This window comes from Marmota marmota, unplaced genomic scaffold (assembly GCF_001458135.2).
Source record: "Marmota marmota marmota unplaced genomic scaffold, marMar, whole genome shotgun sequence".
Lineage (NCBI taxonomy): Eukaryota > Metazoa > Chordata > Mammalia > Rodentia > Sciuridae > Marmota > Marmota marmota.
This window is the reverse complement of record NW_025999968.1, coordinates 9838667-9859489: the sequence shown is the minus strand read 5'-3', so window position 1 is coordinate 9859489 and position 20823 is coordinate 9838667. Positions and strand designations below refer to the sequence as shown.

The 20823-nt window shown below is 38.2% G+C and overlaps 1 protein-coding gene across 1 annotated transcript in view; it reads right to left on the bottom strand.

Moving 5' to 3' along the window:
* The window catches only part of Morc1 (MORC family CW-type zinc finger 1), a 150879-nt gene that overhangs the window by 128571 nt on the left and 1485 nt on the right, over positions 1-20823 (bottom strand). Inside the window, exons 2-7 of the mRNA XM_015478275.2 lie at positions 18482-18535; positions 14977-15011; positions 9507-9575; positions 5696-5786; positions 5018-5126; positions 796-955 (exon numbers count right to left, since the gene is read on the bottom strand). Coding sequence (XP_015333761.1) covers positions 796-955; positions 5018-5126; positions 5696-5786; positions 9507-9575; positions 14977-15011; positions 18482-18535 — 518 coding nt within the window. The remainder of the gene's footprint in view (positions 1-795; positions 956-5017; positions 5127-5695; positions 5787-9506; positions 9576-14976; positions 15012-18481; positions 18536-20823) is intronic.

Genomic DNA, 20823 nt, shown 5'->3' with positions numbered 1-20823 from the left:
GGAAGTGAATCACTGTTCTTAAAATATATTGTGTATATATTAATAAAAAGAATACCAACTTAACTGCCATTATTTTTCCGCTGAGACAAAGAGAAGTGACTTAAAACATCATTTTTAAACAAAATGCCACAGAATGGAGGAGAAATTTTTGAGGTAAAGCAAATCAAGTCTGAAATAATTTTAATAAAATTTCACCACAAACAATACATAAATCGAAGAGTTTCACAGTTTTCCTTAAAGCAAGGTATGAGAAATATGGGAATCTGGAGAAAGACTGGCACTGGAAACATCAGCAAAGATGGTACATTCTACATGTTGAGCAGAAAGTTGGGAGAGATGGAGAGAATGAGGGAAAATCTGAAAATCCTGGAAAAGAATATCAACAAAGCTCTTGCTATCTCTGCCACAGCAGCATAGATTCATTGTTTTATAAATTTGTAAGTCTTATCAGCCTTGTAACTCATAATCTCAGATGTAATAAGCATCTCGGCTACATGGTGCAAATAACAAATAACTCTGCTGCATGATACAGCACTGGGTCATGGCCTGCATCATCCTCTTCTCCTTCAGTTTCACAAAGCTCCACAAGCACAATGAACCTTCCTCTTTGTGCCAAGGATTTACAGCAACTCCTGTTTCAATTCTCTTAAGACAAAATTCATATGGCTAAAATGAATGGCTGCCCCCATGTGAGAATTGACATGATATTATTAACATAAAAACATATATAGAGTGACTTTCATAAGACACCAAAACAAAAAATTCCATCAAATTTCAGAATTCTGATGATCTTACCACATTTTCCATAGATCACATCAAATTGCTGCATTAATTCAGCTTCATTTTTGAATGGGGAGTATTTATAAATTATAGATAATTCTGTTGAGAATTTTTGTGGATCATCTGTGACAGATTCTCTGGTTCTTGTCAGCCATGAAGGCATTGGAACTACAACCTGTTTAAAACAAACAAAAAAACAAACACACACACACACACATTGATTTATTATTATTATTTTTAAGAGAGAGAGAGAGAATTTTTTAATATATATTTTCCAGTTTTTGGTGGACACAACATCTTTATTTTATTTTATTTTTTAATATGGTGCTGAGGACTGAACCCAGTGCCCTGCACATGCCAGGCGAGCGCGCTACCGCTTGAGCCACATCCCCAGCCCACATTGATTTATTATTAAATTCACAAGACCCACCATCTTTTTGTCTGATCCTAGTTTATTTACTATTCAAACAAACCATAAAATACAAAGTTAAAAGTTTATTTTCCTCCCATATTTTAGTTTTATAAAGAAGAGACAGATAACAAATTTGTATACTTGTGGAATGTGCGGACAGATGGAGGCCAACTCCATGCCCTTTTGAAAGATGGATGGAATGGCAGAGGAAACAATAGTATCAGCACTTTAGAAATGGAAAAGCAGATGACAGCATACCAAGAAATACAGTCCACAGCCCTTGCCAGAAAAGAGAAGAGTCAGCCTGATTTACAATTCAGATTGATGGCATGAAAGCCAGAAGCAGCATCTAGATCCCCATCTGGCAACAGTTCCTCCAAACCCCAGAGCCCCTGGATGCTCACTCTCTGAAGACTGGAACAATGTGTTTATGGATGAGAAGACACAGAGTTGTTAGGGGAAGCCTATTGAGATTTAAGGGACTGAGTCAAAGTGTACATGCTGGATGCCAAAAACCTCAGCATCTTGTCTCATCTGCCCCCAGAAGGCTGGCAGCTAAGCCTCCAGGCAGAAGACTGCAAGAGTCTTCTCTTAGAAATCGGACCAGCTCAGAAGGAAAGCCCTAAAGAAAATGACAACAAGAATCCCCCAATAAAACAACCTGTTTAGATCATATCATTGAAACTCCCACGCCCAGCTCAATCAGCATTTTGTTGGACTACTTTTTTAAATGTTTAGGAATAACAGCCATCTAAGAAAAGCCTCTAATATGATAAACAGAAACCAGGTCAACAAATAAAACTAAGCATCTCAGTGGAAATAGAAACCATAAGAGGAGGACGACAATTTTGATGAAAAAAAAAAACATTATTAAAATCTTCAGTGCTATAAGAAAAATACTGTATCCATGAAATAAGAACCAGATATCTTTGGAAAAAAGATTATTGAGAGAATAAAAAAAGACCTTTTAGAAATTAAAAATATAATTATAAAAGAAATTTATGAAAGAACTGGAAAATAAATGTTTAAAAATCTCCCAGAAAACAAAACTATGAAAGACAGAAAATAGAAGAGAAAAATAAGAAAATCAAAGAACCACTTATAGAAGTCCAAGAGCTAAAAACAGTGGCAAAAGGAGAGTAAAGAAAATATGGATGAAAGAAAATCATCAGTGTTGCAGGGCACAGCGGCACACAACTATAATCACAACTACTTGGGAGACTGAGGCAAAAGGATCATAAGTTCAAGTCCAGCCTGGGCAACTTAACAAGACCCTGTCTCAAATTAAAAATTTAAAATGTCTGGGGATGTAATTTAGTGATAGAGCACTCCTGGCCTCAGTCCTGAAAGAGGGAGAGAGGGGGAGGGAAATGGGTGAGAAAGATATAAAAAGGAAGGAAGGGAGGGAGGAAAGGAGGGAGGGAGGGAGAGAAGAAGGAAGAGAAATTCATCAGTGTTACAGCAGGTTACCCCAGAATTGCAAGGATATGATTTCCAGATTGAAAAGATTCTGTATGCGCCCAGGACAATGGATATAAATAGATCAGACAGGTAAAATTCTGAATTCAGAACACTGGGGACAAAGTTGCTTTTGACCTTCAAAAAGTAGAGATTAAGGAATAAAATTCAATGGCTTCAGTTTTCTCAGTAAATTTTGAAGGAACAGTGGTACACACCTGTAACCCAGCGTCTCAAGAGGCTGATGCAGGAGGATCATGAGTTCAAAGCTAGTAACTTAGTGAGGCCCTAAGCAACTCAGTGAGAGTCTGTCTCAAAATAAAAAATAAAAATGAGCTGGTGACGTGGCTCAGTGGTTAAGCGCCCCAGGGTTCAATCACTGGTACTAAATGAAAAGGTATAAAGATAAAATCTTGAAGGAAAATGAATTTCAGCTCAAAGATGATAACAACCCAAACTATAACTGAGTGTTGGGGAAGAATAACAGCATTCTAATGTGTGGTGGTCTAAGAAGATCTTGCTTCGCATCCCAAGATAAAATGACAGACTATGTTATACAAGTTGTGAAAGAAGACATGAGATTTAGGATCTGGGATCTGACAGAGAAGAGATCTGACACCCAGGACCACTGCAAGGGCAGATCCTAGGATGCCTGCTGACCTCCGGCCATGGAGAGCAGGAGTGGGAGCTGCAGCACATGACAGGGCTCTGAACAGAGTGCATCAGGAAGCTGGAGCTGAGGAGAGCGAGCTAGACCAGGATTAACCATGCCAGCGTAACAGAGAAGCAGGGCAGTTTTCAGCGACAGTGGTGAGTGTCCAGAAAAGAAAGCAGTCAGTCATTCTAGAGAAATAAAAAGTTGTACACATGAGGAAAAACAGAACAGTTTATGACATGAGCTCCTGTGAATAGTGTATACACAGTCTAAAATGGACACACTGAGCACTGGCATAACCAAAGTTAGGAGAGCGCTAGTGAGGTGGAGGGCTGGAAGTCCAGGGGTGACAGGAGCACAGAAGAGAAGGTAGATAGGTTTAAATCCCCTTCATAGTAGGAGGTTAGTGGAGAACACCTAAATAAATTCAAGTGCAAGCATGCTCCTTAGAGACACACAGGTAAATCTCAACGAAATCATTTAATACGGTTGGAAGAAGTTGCTTCTGTGGATGCGAAAGTGGTGAGTGTTTTTAAGAGTTATTTTTATGAAAAATTGTGCTCTATATGTGTAATAAGGATTGTAATGCATTCCACTGTTGTCATGTATTTAAAAAAATAAAATCAATTAAAAAATGAAAAATAAACAAATAAATAAATAGGGAAATGCCCCATTTGGGGAGCTATGACCTCAGCTTTAGCCCAAACCCCAGGCTCTTCACAGGTACAAAGTTCAACATAACCACTGACAGCACCTCTTTTCCTGCTGTCAGGCTCCCTTCAGCCACCCCTTACAGCTGCCCCTTACCCGTGTTGTCAAGCCCCACCCCACCCTAAGACAGGCTCACACCTCCACCTGGCTTTCCAGTGCATCTACAAGCCCAAGACTGGCTGTGGGCCATTTTTTTCCATACACCAGCCTGTCCAGCTTCAAGCCATGCTCTCTCCATAGAACACTCACTGACCACTCAAAGCTCTCTCATCCTCCCTCTTTATTACAGTTTTGGACAATTTCCATAACAACACTCACACGCACTATTTCAACAACGTTGTTTTTATATAGCCTCATTTGTCATTTGTCCAATCACGTGTCTACCTTATTTCCCAACAAGACTGAAAGCTTTTTGATGGTCACTTGGTCTTTAGCTAGTTTTCTGCCCATCACAGTCTGTCCGGTGCTGAGCACACAGCCGCTCCCCAGCACCCATTTGTTGTACTGAATCATAACTGACATTAATAAAATGTTTCTGGGTCAGCAAATGCTAAGTTAAAAGTATGGTCACAAGAATTATGGTTTTAAGTCTATTTTGCATTCATTTTTTTTTTTTACATTTTGTTTTCTAAGTCTTTGCCCCTAATATTTTATTTATTTTAAAAGCAATAATACATTTATGCCACAAACAGTAGAAAGATTTTGCAGGCTTATTCTAGAAAGCTCCTTATATGCAAGAAAGCCTCTATTTTGGGAGATCTGGACATAAGGAGAATGAAAATAAAGTTCTTAAGAAAGACTTCCAGGGGCTAGAGATGCTGCTCAGAAGTAGAGCACTTGCCTAGCATGTGTGAGACTGTGACCTGGAATCTCAGCAATGGCTTCCAGTGACCCCCCAAGAGTGCACAGGCACCTTCAGTCATAACAGACTTCACCTCCTGGGAGGATAAATGAAAACAGCATTATTGCCATGGGAATGGAAGGAAATCCTCAAATCTTACCTCACTAAGACCTTCTCCTTCACAAAATGTCTGAGAGAAAAACACACAGGTCATCGTTTCTTCCTTCTTCGTAAAAAGAATAAAGTCTTTTCCAATTCTCATGGACCCACTGTATCAAAGATAAATAACATAATGATTTATATCTCAAACACTAAACCAAGAAGAAACAAGTGGGCATGGGTTTGTTCTTTTTAGCAACTGGTCTTACTGACCCATCACCAAGAGAGCACAAGTATTATTTCTCAAAACAGAGACAATGAATTTGAATGGATGCAGCCCCAACTCATGTTTGAGACATGGCTACTGGGATAATGTTCCATCCAAGGTTCAAAGATCAACCCAGAAGCAGGAACCACTCAGGTAAGCACCATGTCCTCACCTCTCACTGAAGCAAACTAAGAAAAAGCTGACACACAACACATTGGCTAAAATGAATGTTGAGAAATAATAGAACATAAAACTCCAAAGTTACTGCTTCAGGAAGTGCCTGCAAGAAGACTCATCTTAATATATGTGAGAATTAGTTTTTTAAATGCTTTAAAGATCCTAGTCAGTTTTGGAGATTCCAAAACAAGACTCCCTCCCAGGACTTATGCTCTTTTTTAAAAGCTGTACAGGTTTGCAACATTCTGTGTTTCCAGTATGAATAACACATGCCCTAAGGGGGGAAATTCTCACCTTTTAAGACCATTGCCATATTGTCCAATGAACTTCAAGGTTGATAACCGTTTCTTGGATGTGCCAAAGTAAATGATGTCTGAAGCTTCCTCTGTAATTGACAAAAGACTATCTTTTAAGGTGCTTAGGAAGAGACTTCGACACTAGCCTAAGGCCCAGTTGTCAGGACCCCACACGGACCACAGGACTTTGGGACAAGTCCACAGCTCTTGGGCAGCCCAAAGACAAAGATTCATGTCAGGACCCATAATCTCTGAGAAGGATCTTTTTTTTTTTTTTTTTTCAGTTTTCAAAGCCCAAGTTTAATTTGACAAAGCAAGTCTGTTTCTAGATATGAATCCCATGAAAATTCTCACACAGGTAAAGAGATGGATAGCTGTATGAGATTGTTCACTGTCTTATTAGTCATAATAATAAAAATGTGAAAATAATCTTGAACATTTATCCTCAAATATCTATAGTGATTGAATTGAAGAATTTCCATGGATGCTATAGTGCTATGAAAATATCAGAATTACAATAACAATATACTGGAATGGAAAAAGTTTGGTTTGGGTTTCTGGGATTAATTTATGTTAATTTTATATAAGCCTCTTTTAAACTGATGTATCTACTATAAATCGCATACTTCAGGATCTTAAAGCAGTTATAATGAAGGAGGTCAGATAGACCATACCCTGTGACCTCACCAGGTAGGGGTAGAGTTTAAAACTCTGAGCCTTGATTTCCTTGTTTTTAAAAGAGAACTGCTGGGGCTGGGGTTGTGGCTCAATGGTAGAACGCTTGCCTAGCATGTGTGAGATACTGGGTTCGATTCTTGGCACCACACACAAATAAATAAAATAAAGGTCCATCAATAGCTAAAAAATATTTTTAAAAAAGCGATAGAAATGCTAGCACTTCTATCACAGTTATTGATGAAGATGAAGAAAACAAATAAGAAGACGTATCTGTGAAACTCTGGGCACACAACTTGGCACTTGATAAGCGTTAAGAGATTATAAGTGTTATAATTATTTGTACTACTAATAATTTCGTCATAAATTTGGCCCTTATCCAGGCCCAGGTGAGACTAGGGACAGAATGGCTTCTGCTTCGACACCACCTAGGTAGGGGAAAATGGCTAACCATCTCAGACCTTTAGAGTCATTCTCCTGATCTCTCCCAGAAGTTCCTAAGTTCTAGAGAGGAATCTTCTGGATTTCAGAATACTCTGATCTCTAGAACCAAGAATATTCTTGTTAGCCTACCTGGATACATGTTTTAGAATTGTCTTGAGGACCCTGTGTCAGGTACAGACATGTTTACAGTTCAGGGGCAATTGGTAGGTGGTGTGTGCTGGACATTTGATCCTATGTTCTCATACAGGGATGAGCCTTATGAGGAAGGAATCCATGATAACAATGTTAGCCACTTATTGATTGATTGTTTGTTATTGATTGATTGACATTCATTGTTCCTATTTAATATTTATAATAAATCTACAAGGAAGATATTATGATTTGCATTGTGTCATTGTAGGAGAAAGAAATGGAAATACATAGAAAATAAGATAATTTTTGAGAGGATTAAGTGAAGGTAACAAAACCAGGAAAATGTGTTAAAGATTTAACAGGGGTATGGTCTTCAGGGGTAAGGCCACTTTCAGAAGGTTAACATCTGGGGAGAGATTCAAATGATGAGGGTCCAACCAGGAATGGCTGGAGTGTAATCAGAGCTTGGAAATGAGCAGAACTAGAAAAGGCCAGGAAGGTGGGCAGAGCCAAATAAGCAAGATCTCAGAAGTTAATCTGGAGAGTGTTACTGAATTTTATTCTTATGCAATGGAAAAATCACTGATTCAACAGGATAAATATATAATATTTAAAGAAAGGTTGAGGGCTGAGGTTGTGGCTCAGCGGTACAGCACAAGCCTAGCATGTACAAGGCCCTGGGTTCAATCCTCAGCACCACATAAAAATAAATAAATAAAAAGGTATAAAAAAAAAAAAAAAAAAAAAGAAAGGTTGATGTATAGGGAACAGACCATGATGGGAAACACAGGAGGAAAATAAGAAACCAAAATTTGAAAATTTCTGTAGTCATCTTCTATGGGTCAAGCTCTGTTTGAACAACTGGTAAGTTCTATATTCAGTCACCTAAGATAAACTCTTCCTTTAAACTTAATACTTGATTTCCAATATTCATTAAGAAGTGCTTTCTCAATAATACTCTGCTTGTCCTACTACATGAATATGCTCCTCAATTTCCAATGAGGTTAAATCCATCCCTGCTAAATCCATAATAAATTGAAAGTATAAAAAGTAGAAAATTCATTTAATACTCCTAACACTATCAATACCTCAGCTACACAATACATGTTGGACCGTGCTACTTTCCCCTTACAATCATGAGGCTGACTTGGGGCTCAGGCTACCTACCATAGACCAGCATCACTAAAGAGTACTCTAGTACAACCTAACAGTTGTACTCTGCTAATCTAAGAAAAGACACAAATTCAAAGTACAGTTCCTACTAAATGCATATCCCTACAGTACCATGGTAAAGTCAAAAAATGGCCCTAAGACAGGGACCATCTGTATGTCTACTGAGGTATGAGTTCCTTCTGAAGGTCTGAAAATTTGTTTGTGCTTTAATGATTTCTTCATGACCCATATTTTAAAACTGCTTCTTTTTGTAAGGCATTCCTTTAGACCATTTCACATATATTCTGTCATTTATTTTAAGAATTCAGGAAAACACACTTAGCATTCAGGCTAGTAGTGAAAAATAAGACATTTTCAGCATGGTTTTCTTACAGCCTCTTTATCTTCTCTTATTTAAACACTGGGGAATCAATAATACTTTAACCAAAATGAACTGAGATCATCAAAATTATTCCAACAAAGTCAGAACAAGAAATGGGTGGGATAGTTGAGCATTTTCTAAGCTTGCTAATAAATATTCTTTGACTATTCAGACCAAGGGGAGACTTCAGATTTGGAAGAAGGTAATTAGCTCTACTTCGTATTCTCAGCTTATATCAGCATTGATTATCACACTTTCCTCAGATGTGCAGCCAACCAGGACATTTCCATAATATATCTCAACTCTCTCAGCATTTTTTAAGCATAGTAGCCAAGACTGTAGCTTGTGATACACAAAGTATTATAAGAATTCAGGAATATGAATACTAAAACTATGCAAAGCTTTTATTAGAGGGAATAACTTTTCAACAACACAGCATTTGAACACACCTACTATGTGCTGGCTTTGTGGTAGCTTTAAATATCTAAGGATAAGTCATGCAATATATTGTAGATGTCTTTGTTATGATGAGAAAATTTATCTGAAACAACTAAACCTTTGAACATTCAGAGGAAAAAAAAATCCATGCAAACTACTAAAGACAAGGAGAAGTGACCTTTTCTTCAGGGTTACAGGGAAAATTTAAAATAGCCTAAAGGCACTGGAAACTGCCTTGGGGCTCTTGTAAACAATAGCTAAAAGAATGGACTAAAACAATCTTAAAGCCCATTCAGATACTAGAGGTAAGATGCTTTGTCTTGCAATCAGTACCATTTGTCTTTCATTTTTCTGACAAAATTTATTTACTTTCACTTTTTTATCTTGATTTCGATGATTGTAATGAATTTACTCTGCCAGCTGGAATATTTAAACCTGAAAACTTTGACAATAAGTCTGGGCTTTATTTTCCCTAATAGCTCCATACCTGTTTTTCAATAGAGAGCTCAATTTATTTTTATTTATTTTATGGGTTTTCAGGCTGTTCCCTTTAACAGCCAGTTAGGTGTCTAGATAATTAACTTACCAGGGCTCATGCCACATCCATCATCCAGGAAGCATAACATGAATCCACCCTGCAGTTTTTCATTATCCACTGTAAGAGAAAGCAGTTATTACTAATAAATATTGGGCTTAATTGGTTCGTCAGAAAGTCATGCTGCTCGCATAATTATTCGTCCTTCTCATTTGCAGCCACAGAATGACAGAGTTATGGCACAATGACGAAGCTCAGAATGGAGTCCTGGCTACAGCTTCATAAGAAACTGCAGGGGAAGAACAACCATGCAACAAAGGCTTTACATTAACATAAAACATCTACATGTTAAGGAATTATGTGTGCAGCAGGACATGCCCTGCTCTGGAATTGGACCAATCCCTTCAACTTCAGGTATTTCTTCCCGAGGGGAAGGAAAAAGGGAGATGGCAATGTGACCCCAGGATCCCTCTGTCAAACTGATCGACCTTTATGCCTTTCCACCAAAGCACTGATTCTAAAATAAATCTAGGACATTCTTATTAAATTCATCAGGCTCCCTTCTAAGTAGTTAATTCCCAAAAGAGTCTTTTGTGAGTGTTTCTTTGTGGCAGCAAATATTTGCCTCTTGAAAATGCATTTGGGTTTTTGAAAATGGCTAAGTTATCTGAAATCAGTTTTGATAATTAAAAGACACCATTAAATTACATAATATAATCTCTGGCTTTAAAAATGTTAAAGAGGGAACTAAAACTAATGAGAATAATTTCAGTGCACAGTTTGTAAACTGACTCTGAAGATAATTTCAAACAGCTGGATATATGAGTTCAAGAACATTCCTTTTTTGATAACTGTTATTAAGAAATAATTTTTGCCAATAAACTGTGTATGTTTAAAGTACATAATTTGATAAATTTTGACAAATCAGTAACCCATCATCACAATCAAGGCAATGAACATAGTCATCACCCCAAATGTTTCCTCCTCGCCCTCAGTACTCCCTCCGTTCTTCTGCTTTCATGGCCCCTGACTCTTGTCTCACGCCTAGGCAATCCATAATCTGCTTTGTCTCCATGGAGTACTTTCTAATACATTTAAGCAAATCTTTCTGTTCAAAGGTTAACTAGAATTCATTCACTCACGTTTAAAAATTAAATCATGTTTAAAATAGCCTATGAATAAACACCTAAAAGACATATCTAAGTGTGTTAGCCCATTTTCTGTTGCTATCGCAAAATACTTGAGGCTGGATAATTTATGAAGAAAAGAGGTTTATCTCACAATTCTGGAGGTTTGAGACCTCCATGGACTTCAGCTCTGGTGATGGGTTCATGGTAAATGGTGTCACATTGGCAAAAGGCATGTGGGAGCACATGCTAGAGTGATCACATGGAAAAACAGGAAGCCAGAGACCTAGGGGTCAGACTCAATTGTATTTATTTATTTAAAAAGATTATATATATATTAGTTGTAGATGGACACAATACCTTTATTTTATTTATTTATTTTTATGTTGCTGAGGATCAAACCCAGTGCCTCACACGTGCTAGGCAAGCACTCTACAACTGAGCTACAACCCAAGCCCCTCAGTCTTTTATAACAACCCACTTATGTGAGAATTCACTTGCTCTATGAGCCCAGCATTAGTCCCTCCCAAGGGCAGCGGTTCGAAGGACCTAACTGTCTCCCAGTAGACCCCCACCTCTCTGATTTGACCACTTTCTCTATCCCCAGTACTCTGCTTTGGTTTAGGAAGACATCATTTTTTTTTCTGGATTATGAAAACTGTTCCCTAACTTCTATCCCTAAATCAAAGGGTGCAGCCTGTTTGCAGTCATCTGTGCATTTTGCCACTCTCCTGCCAACACCTTCTATGGCTTCCTGTTGCTCTCAGGATAAAACACAAACCACTTAGCAAATGCGTGCCCCTTATGATCTGGCCCTCTCACCTCTCCAGGCCCATCTCCTGTCATTCCTGACCAGCCAATGCTGCCACCCTCCTGTTGCACACAAACACTTCCCTCGAACTAATCCTGAACATCGCAGGTTTTCACAGTTCTCCTAAGAGTCAAGGCGTCACAGGCACTGCCCCCATCTTTCCCATGCCTTCTTCACAGGTGGACGTCTACTGTCCCTGTGGACTGGTTCATAGAAGACTTCTCCTAGGAAGATTTCTTTTGTGCGCGCGTGTGTGTGTGGTGCTAGGGATAGAACCCAGGGCTTTGCACATGCCAGGCAAGCACTCTGCCAACTGAGCTATATCCCCAACCCCTAGAAAGGTTTCTTAATCTTGCAATGTCACTGTGTGCCCAGAATGAATGTTCTCTTCCTAACTTGTGTTTTCCCACTTTCATAGGTGTTTACTTCTCTTCCAGATCAATGGTTCCTTTAGTTTCGAGGATCACAGTTACCCCAGAGATAGACAAAATCTATGCATCCTCCACCCATGTAGATATATAATACATTTTCCATGGACCCCTGCACAGGGATGTCAACTTCTTAAAAGTGAGCACTGTGTATACTCAGTACTTAGCTTAGTGCCTGGCACTTGGTGAGCACTGAAAAAAAATCTATTCAATGCATATCCATCTTTACTAGAATTGATGTACAGAGGCATTTAAACACCACAGTGAAACATATTTAGTTTGAATTTTATAGACCTCAAATTACTTGAAGGAAACCAACTGGGGAGTAATTCAAGGCCTCGGTAAATCATTTGAAAATTAGTCCAATCTTAGATTAAGCACTGGCCCTCGCTTAAAAAAAATCAATTTTACTAGGTTGAAAGTGATATGAATGATGGTTTTCTGCAATAAAAAATGTTACAATATGAATAGGTAATTTAAAACTGAAAATGATAAATTCGGTTTTTCACAAAATATGTATAACCTAAAGAAAGAACGAGTACCACCTCCATTTTTAATCAGCCTAGATCCTATTTTGTTTGCATATGATAATACTGAGCACTCAGGAAAGTGCAGTGAAATCAGCACTCCCATCCCCTCCTGGAGTCCTGTCACACACCCAGAGTGTAGCATGTGCATTCTAATGAAATTTGTAGTACTTTGTGATTCTGGATGTCTTCTTGGCCCTTGCCAATACTGCACATTCTCTGAATGAAGTGTCGCTTACATTCGTCTCTATTCTCAAATTTCCAGGACCCTTGCCCTAATTCAAATTTTCATGAAATCTTGCTTAATTTTCATAGCCACACTCCCTGTGATCCCTGCTTTCATATTTCCTCAGAATACTTTCTATGCTATTACTGGAGTATCTTTCTTTAAAAAGAGAAAAAGAGGACATGTCTACTTAGGGTAATGACACTGTGCAGAATATTCAAGACACTCATCCAATTGCCTCTGACCCTTAGCTCTAGCCAAGGAGCCTAGTCACTCTTTCCTGAATGCTTTTTCTCCACTTATCTCCATGCCTCACTCCCACATCACGCAGGTCTTCAATGGTATTTCACCTATTAAGGGAACCGCCCCCTGTGTAAAACTATAATCTTCCCATCACTCTCTATTGTCCAAATCTGCTCTTGTTATTTCCCTTTTAATACTTCTTATTGCTGGAATATGCTTTATTTGTTCATTTCTTTATTGTCCATCTCTCCCCCAATAGAATGCCTGTTCCATGAGAGCACAGAACATTTTGCTCAATACTCTATCCCCAGCACCTACAGTAACAGACACTCAATAAATTGTCATTGAATAAATGAATAAATCCCTCAACTACTCTACCTCCATTCTTTTTCTCAAAATAATTCTTCAGACAAGAATATTTTTCTAGATTATTTGAGAAAAATCACCTCCATATTTCAAGCTCTAGATCCATAATATGAACTTAATGTCTTCTTTCTGTTTCCACCATACTCTGATTCTTTCCCAGATAGGAGACATTTATATTACGCTATACACAGAAGTTCCCTAACTTATGATGGTTTCTAACTTAAAACTTTTTTTTTTTTCAGAGTAGAAATTAGAAGTTTATTAAAGGACAGCAGAAAAGACTTCTCCCGGAGGAAGAAGGGGACCCAAGAGGTGGAATCCCTTAAAACTTTTTTGACTCTGTTATACAAACAAAGTAGAAATTATACTTTAAACTTTAAATTTTTATCTTTTCTTGGGCTAGCAATGATCCTGGAATATTATATCCCAATACTGGGTAGCAGCAGGAAGCCACAGTCTCTAGTCAGCCACACAATTTCAGGATTAAAACAAATCAATACTCTACAGAATCCTGTGTGACTAAGCTTTGGTGTTCAGTAGCTTGGATGTATTAAATGCATTTTTAACTCATGGTATTTTCAACTTACAGTGGGTTTCCACTGGAAGTCAAAGAGCATCTGTAACTGAATATGAAAGGGAAGGCTAGTTTTCCTCCATGAAGGAGCCCCACTCTTTCTTTGACTCATTTTCCCCCTGTCAATATAGGCTCCCTCCTTTTATTGGTCCCTGAGGGAAGAACCCCTGGTGAGGCTCAATTCAAACCCCTTTTCCTCTTGGGAGAGACCTGCCTACAGACAGCCTGAAGTCTGCTCCCTTCATCCCAGAGTGGACCAGTCTGGGGTGGAAGCTGATTCCACAGCTGTGAGCAGCCCCATCCTGGGACCTTCACTCTGTCATGAAAGCTAGACACTCCAACCTAACATCTATCAGCGACAGAGGATGATTCTTGCATTTATTTCTCAAACTTTTCAGGACTTGGAGAGTAGAAGGAGGAAAAGAGTGTCATTTATTGTTTCCTCAGATACCTCAAGACATCCACATCTATCTCCTTCATGAACCATGGCACTCATCTGGCTCAGAATCCTAAATGCACAGAAAAGCGAACAGAACTGAGTTGCTTTTTCAGTGCCGACATGGATTAACATCATGGACAATATCCTCTCACTTGTGATCAATTACCAATATAACAGAGCAGCTGACAGAATCAGGGTAGAGAAGCGGTGTTAGCATTAGGGGCAATTTTCTGGGTGGCACTGAGTATATACAGGGCAGGATCGCAGAACCTACTGTCACTGGCATCATATTAAATGAGATTAACTAATAAGTGCAATAAAAACTTGGAACTACAAAATGAAGTCAATGAAGAAAACATTTGGTTTGAATTTTGCAGCACTAAAATATTCATACTGCACATTCACTTGTGCATTTTAAAACTATAATAAGTTGAAAATAATGTTTGCTTAATTATGAATAACCATTAAGTTAATCTGCTTTTTATAAGAAAACTGTTTCTCACAGCAAACAAATCTACAGCTCCAAACCACTCTGGTTCTTTCACAAAACTCTGGAAGGCCTAATTTTGTAAATGGGTCTTCTAATAAAAGAACAATTTGACTCTTAGGGTGTACTTTTCCCGACCTGGCTCCCCATAGGGTTCCTACATTCACAAAGCACTTAGATTACATTAAAATCTATAGAATGTGACTTGATTCCATGAAATAAAATACATGCAAAATAGCTACAAGAATTTCCCTTAGAAAAAGAAGGAAAAAGAAGAAAGGAAGTCTACTCACCTGAAAACACATCAAGTCTTGCAGCCCCTGAATCTCTGAAAACAATATAAAAATATCACAGCTTCAATTGAAATTATGTTTAAAAAATTACATTAATCTAACTTGCTTATGTAAGGTATAACCTACTGTCAGATATCAAACAATACAAAAAGCCACTTAAATTGCTTCAAAATCAATTACTATAATGTTTCACTGTGCATTTATATACTAACAACTATCATCACTGATGATTTGAGAATATTACAAAAGCTAAAACTCAGAAATTTTTAAAAAGAGATGGAATCTAGTGGTAGTTACACAAAAAGCTCATTAGAATGAACATGAATTTTGTATTTTTAAAAAAACTGGCCAAAGAATGATCCAGAAGTCATAGAATGATTTTCATGATATGTTTCATAGGTATGAGAAAAAGGAGGTATAGCTAATGAGGAAGAAAGTATGGAAGGGAAGGATGATAGATCCTTTTAGAAAGGGAAGCTCGGTAAGATAATGAGTGCAACTCTGATGGGGAAACTGGAGTCTTTCCCCAAATTTCCTTTAGTCCCAAGCTAAAACTATCCCAAACAAATTTGAGTAGTAACACTGTATTTGCCCTATGACCCTAGAAGTTAGTTCTTTATAATTCGTTCCTCTAGTCAATTGATGCTTCTAAGTCCTCCTTACAAAGAAGTTCTAGAGCTACCACTGCCATTTCTAGAGCATTTCATGTATCAACTAAACACTAAATGAAGTCTTTTTGAAAATTCTCTTCTAATCCTTACCACAATCCCATGACATGTATGTATCAATATCTCTATTATGTAATTATGCTTTGTACAAAGTACCACATTGTATAGTATGTGCTCAGTAAATGCCAATATACTGAAAAGAAAGTTTATAAAGAAATAGTTTCTTTTTACAGTTGAGGCATAACATAAGGACTCACCTTTTTATCATATTAAGACACTTTATAATGACCTTTGTGTTTCAGCCCTAGATACTTGCTTTTTGAATAGCTGAGGTATTAGGAGGAGGACCCTAATCATCCATTCCTATACCATCACATTTTTTCTCCTCTCTCTGCAATATTTTTTAATATCTTTCAGTTATAATTTTCACAACTACAGGGTATCACCAAAATTTTGAATACAATAATATCTGAAAATTCTTAAAATAACACATAAGACCAACTGAGCATCTTGAATAAGTCTGCAAAATAGTTTCATTTGCTGTCAAATACTAGCATCTAAGCAGTGGCAGAGAACTGAGGTATCCATGGAAGACAGAAGAACTGAGAGGTTCAAGCTGTTGGGGTAACACTGGTCATGAGACATACCTGAAGGCACAGGCTGGTCCCACCAAAGCCCCAGCTCCCCCTCCAGCCCTGATCCCAGAGGAGTGTACTCTCAAGGATGCTTCTCCTTCTCATCTTTCAGGAAAAATAGGGGACCCGATTTTGTATGTGGTGCCTCTTGTGTCTTAAACCTTACAATTACCTTTTCTCTTCCTTTTGTTTCTGAACACTGTGTAAACTTTCACTATGAGACAAACAAACATGAGACAAGCTAGACCTGGTCAAGGGGCTGCCAGTTTACAAATGCTGCTCTAAGAATTGCTTTATTGATCACATTTCTCTCCTTCCTTCAAGTCCAAAGTTAATCTTTCTTCCCCAGTCACCCAATCACCCTCAATCATGTAAAGTGTTCCCATTGTTCTACGTCTGCTACGTGCTGATTTCCTGTGCCTTGTAGAATGAATGAATGAATGAAACAACTTCAGAGGAGAAAAGACAGATGGCGCTATGGACAAATGTGCTCTTTGAGAACAAGTTGCTGAAAAGGAGCACTTTTCAGCAACTTGTTCTCAAAGGAAAGGTAGGAAAGCCTTGCTTCAGAAACAACAGCAGCTAGTCTTATCTCCCACAAAGAAACTAACCATGAGTGTTCATCTGCCCAGGCCCTTTCCCTGTGAGCTCCTTCTAATTTGCTTGGGTTCATGACTCCCTGACCAATCAACTTTATGCTTTTTCTCCTTTTTCCCTCCCTTTTTGTGATTGCATTATCCCTACAGAGTGTTTCATAAAAGGAGGAACTAGTAATTTTTTACCTAGCAATGGGCACAGTGCTGGGTAGAAATTCGTGGATGGCTGGTTAACTGACCACACCCTGTCAGAAAGGTCATTTCTTTGAAGGTCAAAAATGGAAGATAAACACGAAAAGCTAACATATGCTATAAACCAGTGGCAGGAAATTTAAGTCCCCCTACTGGGATCTCTAATCTAACAACGGCACATTATTTTCTAGATAGACTTTGCTTTCTGCAGAGAAGGGACAAAAAAAATCTGTGCAACAGTGAAGCACAAGTATAAAAACCATCAAAGGCCGTATTCAGTTTAGCTAGAAAACTGAGTCCCTCCCAATTCTCCACACATATATTATTGAGTGGAACTAAAATGATTAAAGAGGTTCTTTAAACCTCCATTCCTTTGTCAGAGACAGTGAAATAGGGTACTGGGGTTCTGTAGCCAAATGGTACAAATCTGAACTCTATCTCTGCCAAAGAGTAATTATAGAACTTTGAATAAATCATCTAAATTCTCTATGCACAGATTTCCACATATGTAAAACCAGGGTAATGATTCCCCCCTCAGGGTGATGTCATAGGATGAATGAGTGAACACTGCACATGTCACTCACAAAGGTGGAAGAGAACAGTTAGCTGTTTTCTGACTAACCACACAATTCACCTCAAGGCAGACTTCAATAAAGGCTCAAACCCAAATGTCATTTCTCAAGACAAAGTGTACACTGATCTGTAACTGAAGAAACATCCAAATGTCTGCTATTACATGGCTATCAATACTAATGCAGAAGTCCAGTTTGCCTTCATTTCAAGTTTAATCATAAAGGCAAATTAAACAAAGGTGACTAATTCCTTCTTTCATCTGTTCTTTTTCCCATAGTATTTTGATTATGCTGGAAATTGTTATGGTTGTTTATGTGAAGTGTCCCCCAAAAGTTCACATGTGAGACAATGCAAGAAGGTTCAGAGGAGAAATGATTGGGTTGTGAGAGTCTTAATCCAATCAGTGAATTAATCCCTTGATAGGGATTAACGGAGTGATAACTGAAGGCAGATGGGGTGTGGTTGGAGGAAGTGGTTCATTGGAGGCATGGCTATGGGGTATACATTTTATATTTGGAGAGTGGAGTCTCTGTGCTTTCTGATCATCATGTGAGTCTTCTGCCATGATATCCTTCCTCACCTTGATCTATGAGAAGTGGAGCCTGCTGCTATGGATTGACCTCTGAAATTGCGAGCCTCTAAATAAACCTTTACTCCTCTACTATTGTTCTGGTGGGGTCCCTCAGTCACAGCAGCAAAAAAAAAAAGCTGACTAAAACAGAAATCGAGCAAAACATTCTAAATGGGGGGAAATGACAGTATATCTTTATCTTCAAAGATAACTGGACTAGATTTATGTCATGGAATTCCAACAACAGCCTTTGTTCACAGGTAAACCTACCTGGCATTGTCCAGCAATTCAGCCAGAGCTCCAAAAAGGAAACTGTGGGTTGTGCTGATGAGAAGAGAGAAAGGGAAAACAGGAAGTTAAATCAGGGCAAATGCTTTAAGACACTCAACACACAAATGTTCCCCAGTTCTAGACAATCAATGTTGAATTTTTTCCAGAAATAGTGTGTTTAGCATGGCCAAGATTCTGAAGGACATACTATATTATAAAGCCAAGGCAAGAACTCATTTGCAAAATATCTTGTTTACTTCTAATATAATGAAGACTATTAAGGATCTTACTGTTGCAGGAACAAACTTTCATGTTTTAAACTTTCTTTACAAGTACATATTCAAGTACTATTTCTAAAGAAGTTTCATTGAAATTGTATTACTTAATACCAAATAAATAAGGAGCAATATTGATCAAGACCTTAATCTACTAAAATGCCACAGGGTTCCATTGGTTGGCTAAGAAATTGGCAGGAGGCTGCTGTTCACCCTACCAATCTCCATATCTCTGTAGAAGCTTTCCACCTATGAAAAGCCTACTCTTTAAATGACCTTATGGATTATCTTTAGTCCCTTGCTCCTGTACCCTCAGTACTAGTTGCTTGGTGAAAGAACATGGTAAACAGCCTGCACTACTCATGACACTTGGAAGGCTAAAGGGATATCTGTGGGTGAACAGGTTGCTTTCAGCGGTTCCAAGTTTGCTTTTCCTTTTCTGATGTGGCTATTTCAATTAGCAACCTTATCATGGCATCAAGGGAAAATTCAAAATTCAATATTTGCACTTTCCTTTTTATGTTTAGTAAGCAGGTTGCAAAAGCAAGAAACCCATTTACCATTTGTATAAGAGAAAGCATCAACTGCAATGTCTAAATCTCCAGACACACCTCAGGACATGAGACAATACCTTAACTTAAAATTTATTTTAAAAATTTCATTTCTCTGTGTGTGTGTGTGTGTGTGTGTGTGTACATGCATGTGTCTTCATTTGGGGGGATTTTAAACTTTAAACATAGATACTAATGAAAGGTCACTTGAGTATGGTCAGCTTTAAAGTTTATAAAAAAATCTAGAAATTACTAAATAATGCTTTTGTTTAAAAAGATGTTCTTCTCCCTCCCTCTCTCTCTCTCTCTCTCTCTCTCTCTCTCTCACACACACACACACACACAACTGGTATAAAAATTTTATACTCTATAAAAGAGAATATAAGTGACATGTTTTATAAAATCAGAACTTTAAGCCACAGCCCTTCTGGTGAATTTAAAATTTGTATACTGAATGATTCAGTACACAACAATTCGATATATACATATCCTTTGTGAAAGTCATTGTAATAACTATGACCAAAAATGCCATATGAGTTTTTGTATTAGTTCATTCAAGAGTTTTTGTAACTACCCACCTTGTAACCATTTGTACAGGTAGGGTCTTTGCTATCTTGGAGATCAAGGTGGTGGGGTATGTGAAAAACACACAAATAAATGCACAATGATGACCTCACAGGTGGTGGTTAAATACTTTCTTCACAGCAATAATGGGACAGAGTAATTGCTGGGGGAGGGCAGGGTGCCCAGGGAAACCTCTCTTGATAGAAGACATTTAAACTGATCTTTGAAGGATGAGAACCTGGTCTCTTGCAGGGACAGAGTGAAAACCTTCCAGCAAGAACAGGAGATGCAAAGATGCAAGGCCCTGGTAGCACGTGCAAGGGCCTAGGTTCAATCCTCAGCACCACATAAAAATAAATAAATAAAATAAAGGTATTGCATCCAACTACAAGTAAAAAATAAATTTTAAAAAAAAAGAAAGAAAAAGGTTGTGTGGAGGGTGGTCTAGAAGACATGGTGGTGGATTCCCCTAAGGTCAATGGCAGTGGAGTCAAAGAGAAATGGATGAATGTAAGACACATTTAGAGAAAGCATACCCTTGATGGGCTGAATGCCCAGTGAAGCAAAGCAGATATTTTTAAAAATACTTCTCTTTTATGCATGGAAGTCTCAAACCAACATTTATCTGAACAGCTAAGAAGATGTCAATTTGTACCTGATTTTTTGTTGCTTCATGCAGCTGTCTTTTTTAAAAGGTATTATTTTTAATATTAATATTTACCAACTGAAAAGGGGCTGGAGAGGCCCATGGTCCATGCCTGCAATTCCAGCAACTCGGGAGGCTGAGGCAGAAGGATCACAAGTTGAAGGCCAGCCTAGGCAGTTTAGCAAGACCATGTCTCAAAGTTCAAAAAAATATATATAAAGGGCTGGGACATAGCTCAGTGGCAGGACTATGTCTCCTGTGTTCAATACCCAGTATCTCAAAAAAAAGAAAAAAAAAAAAAAGAGG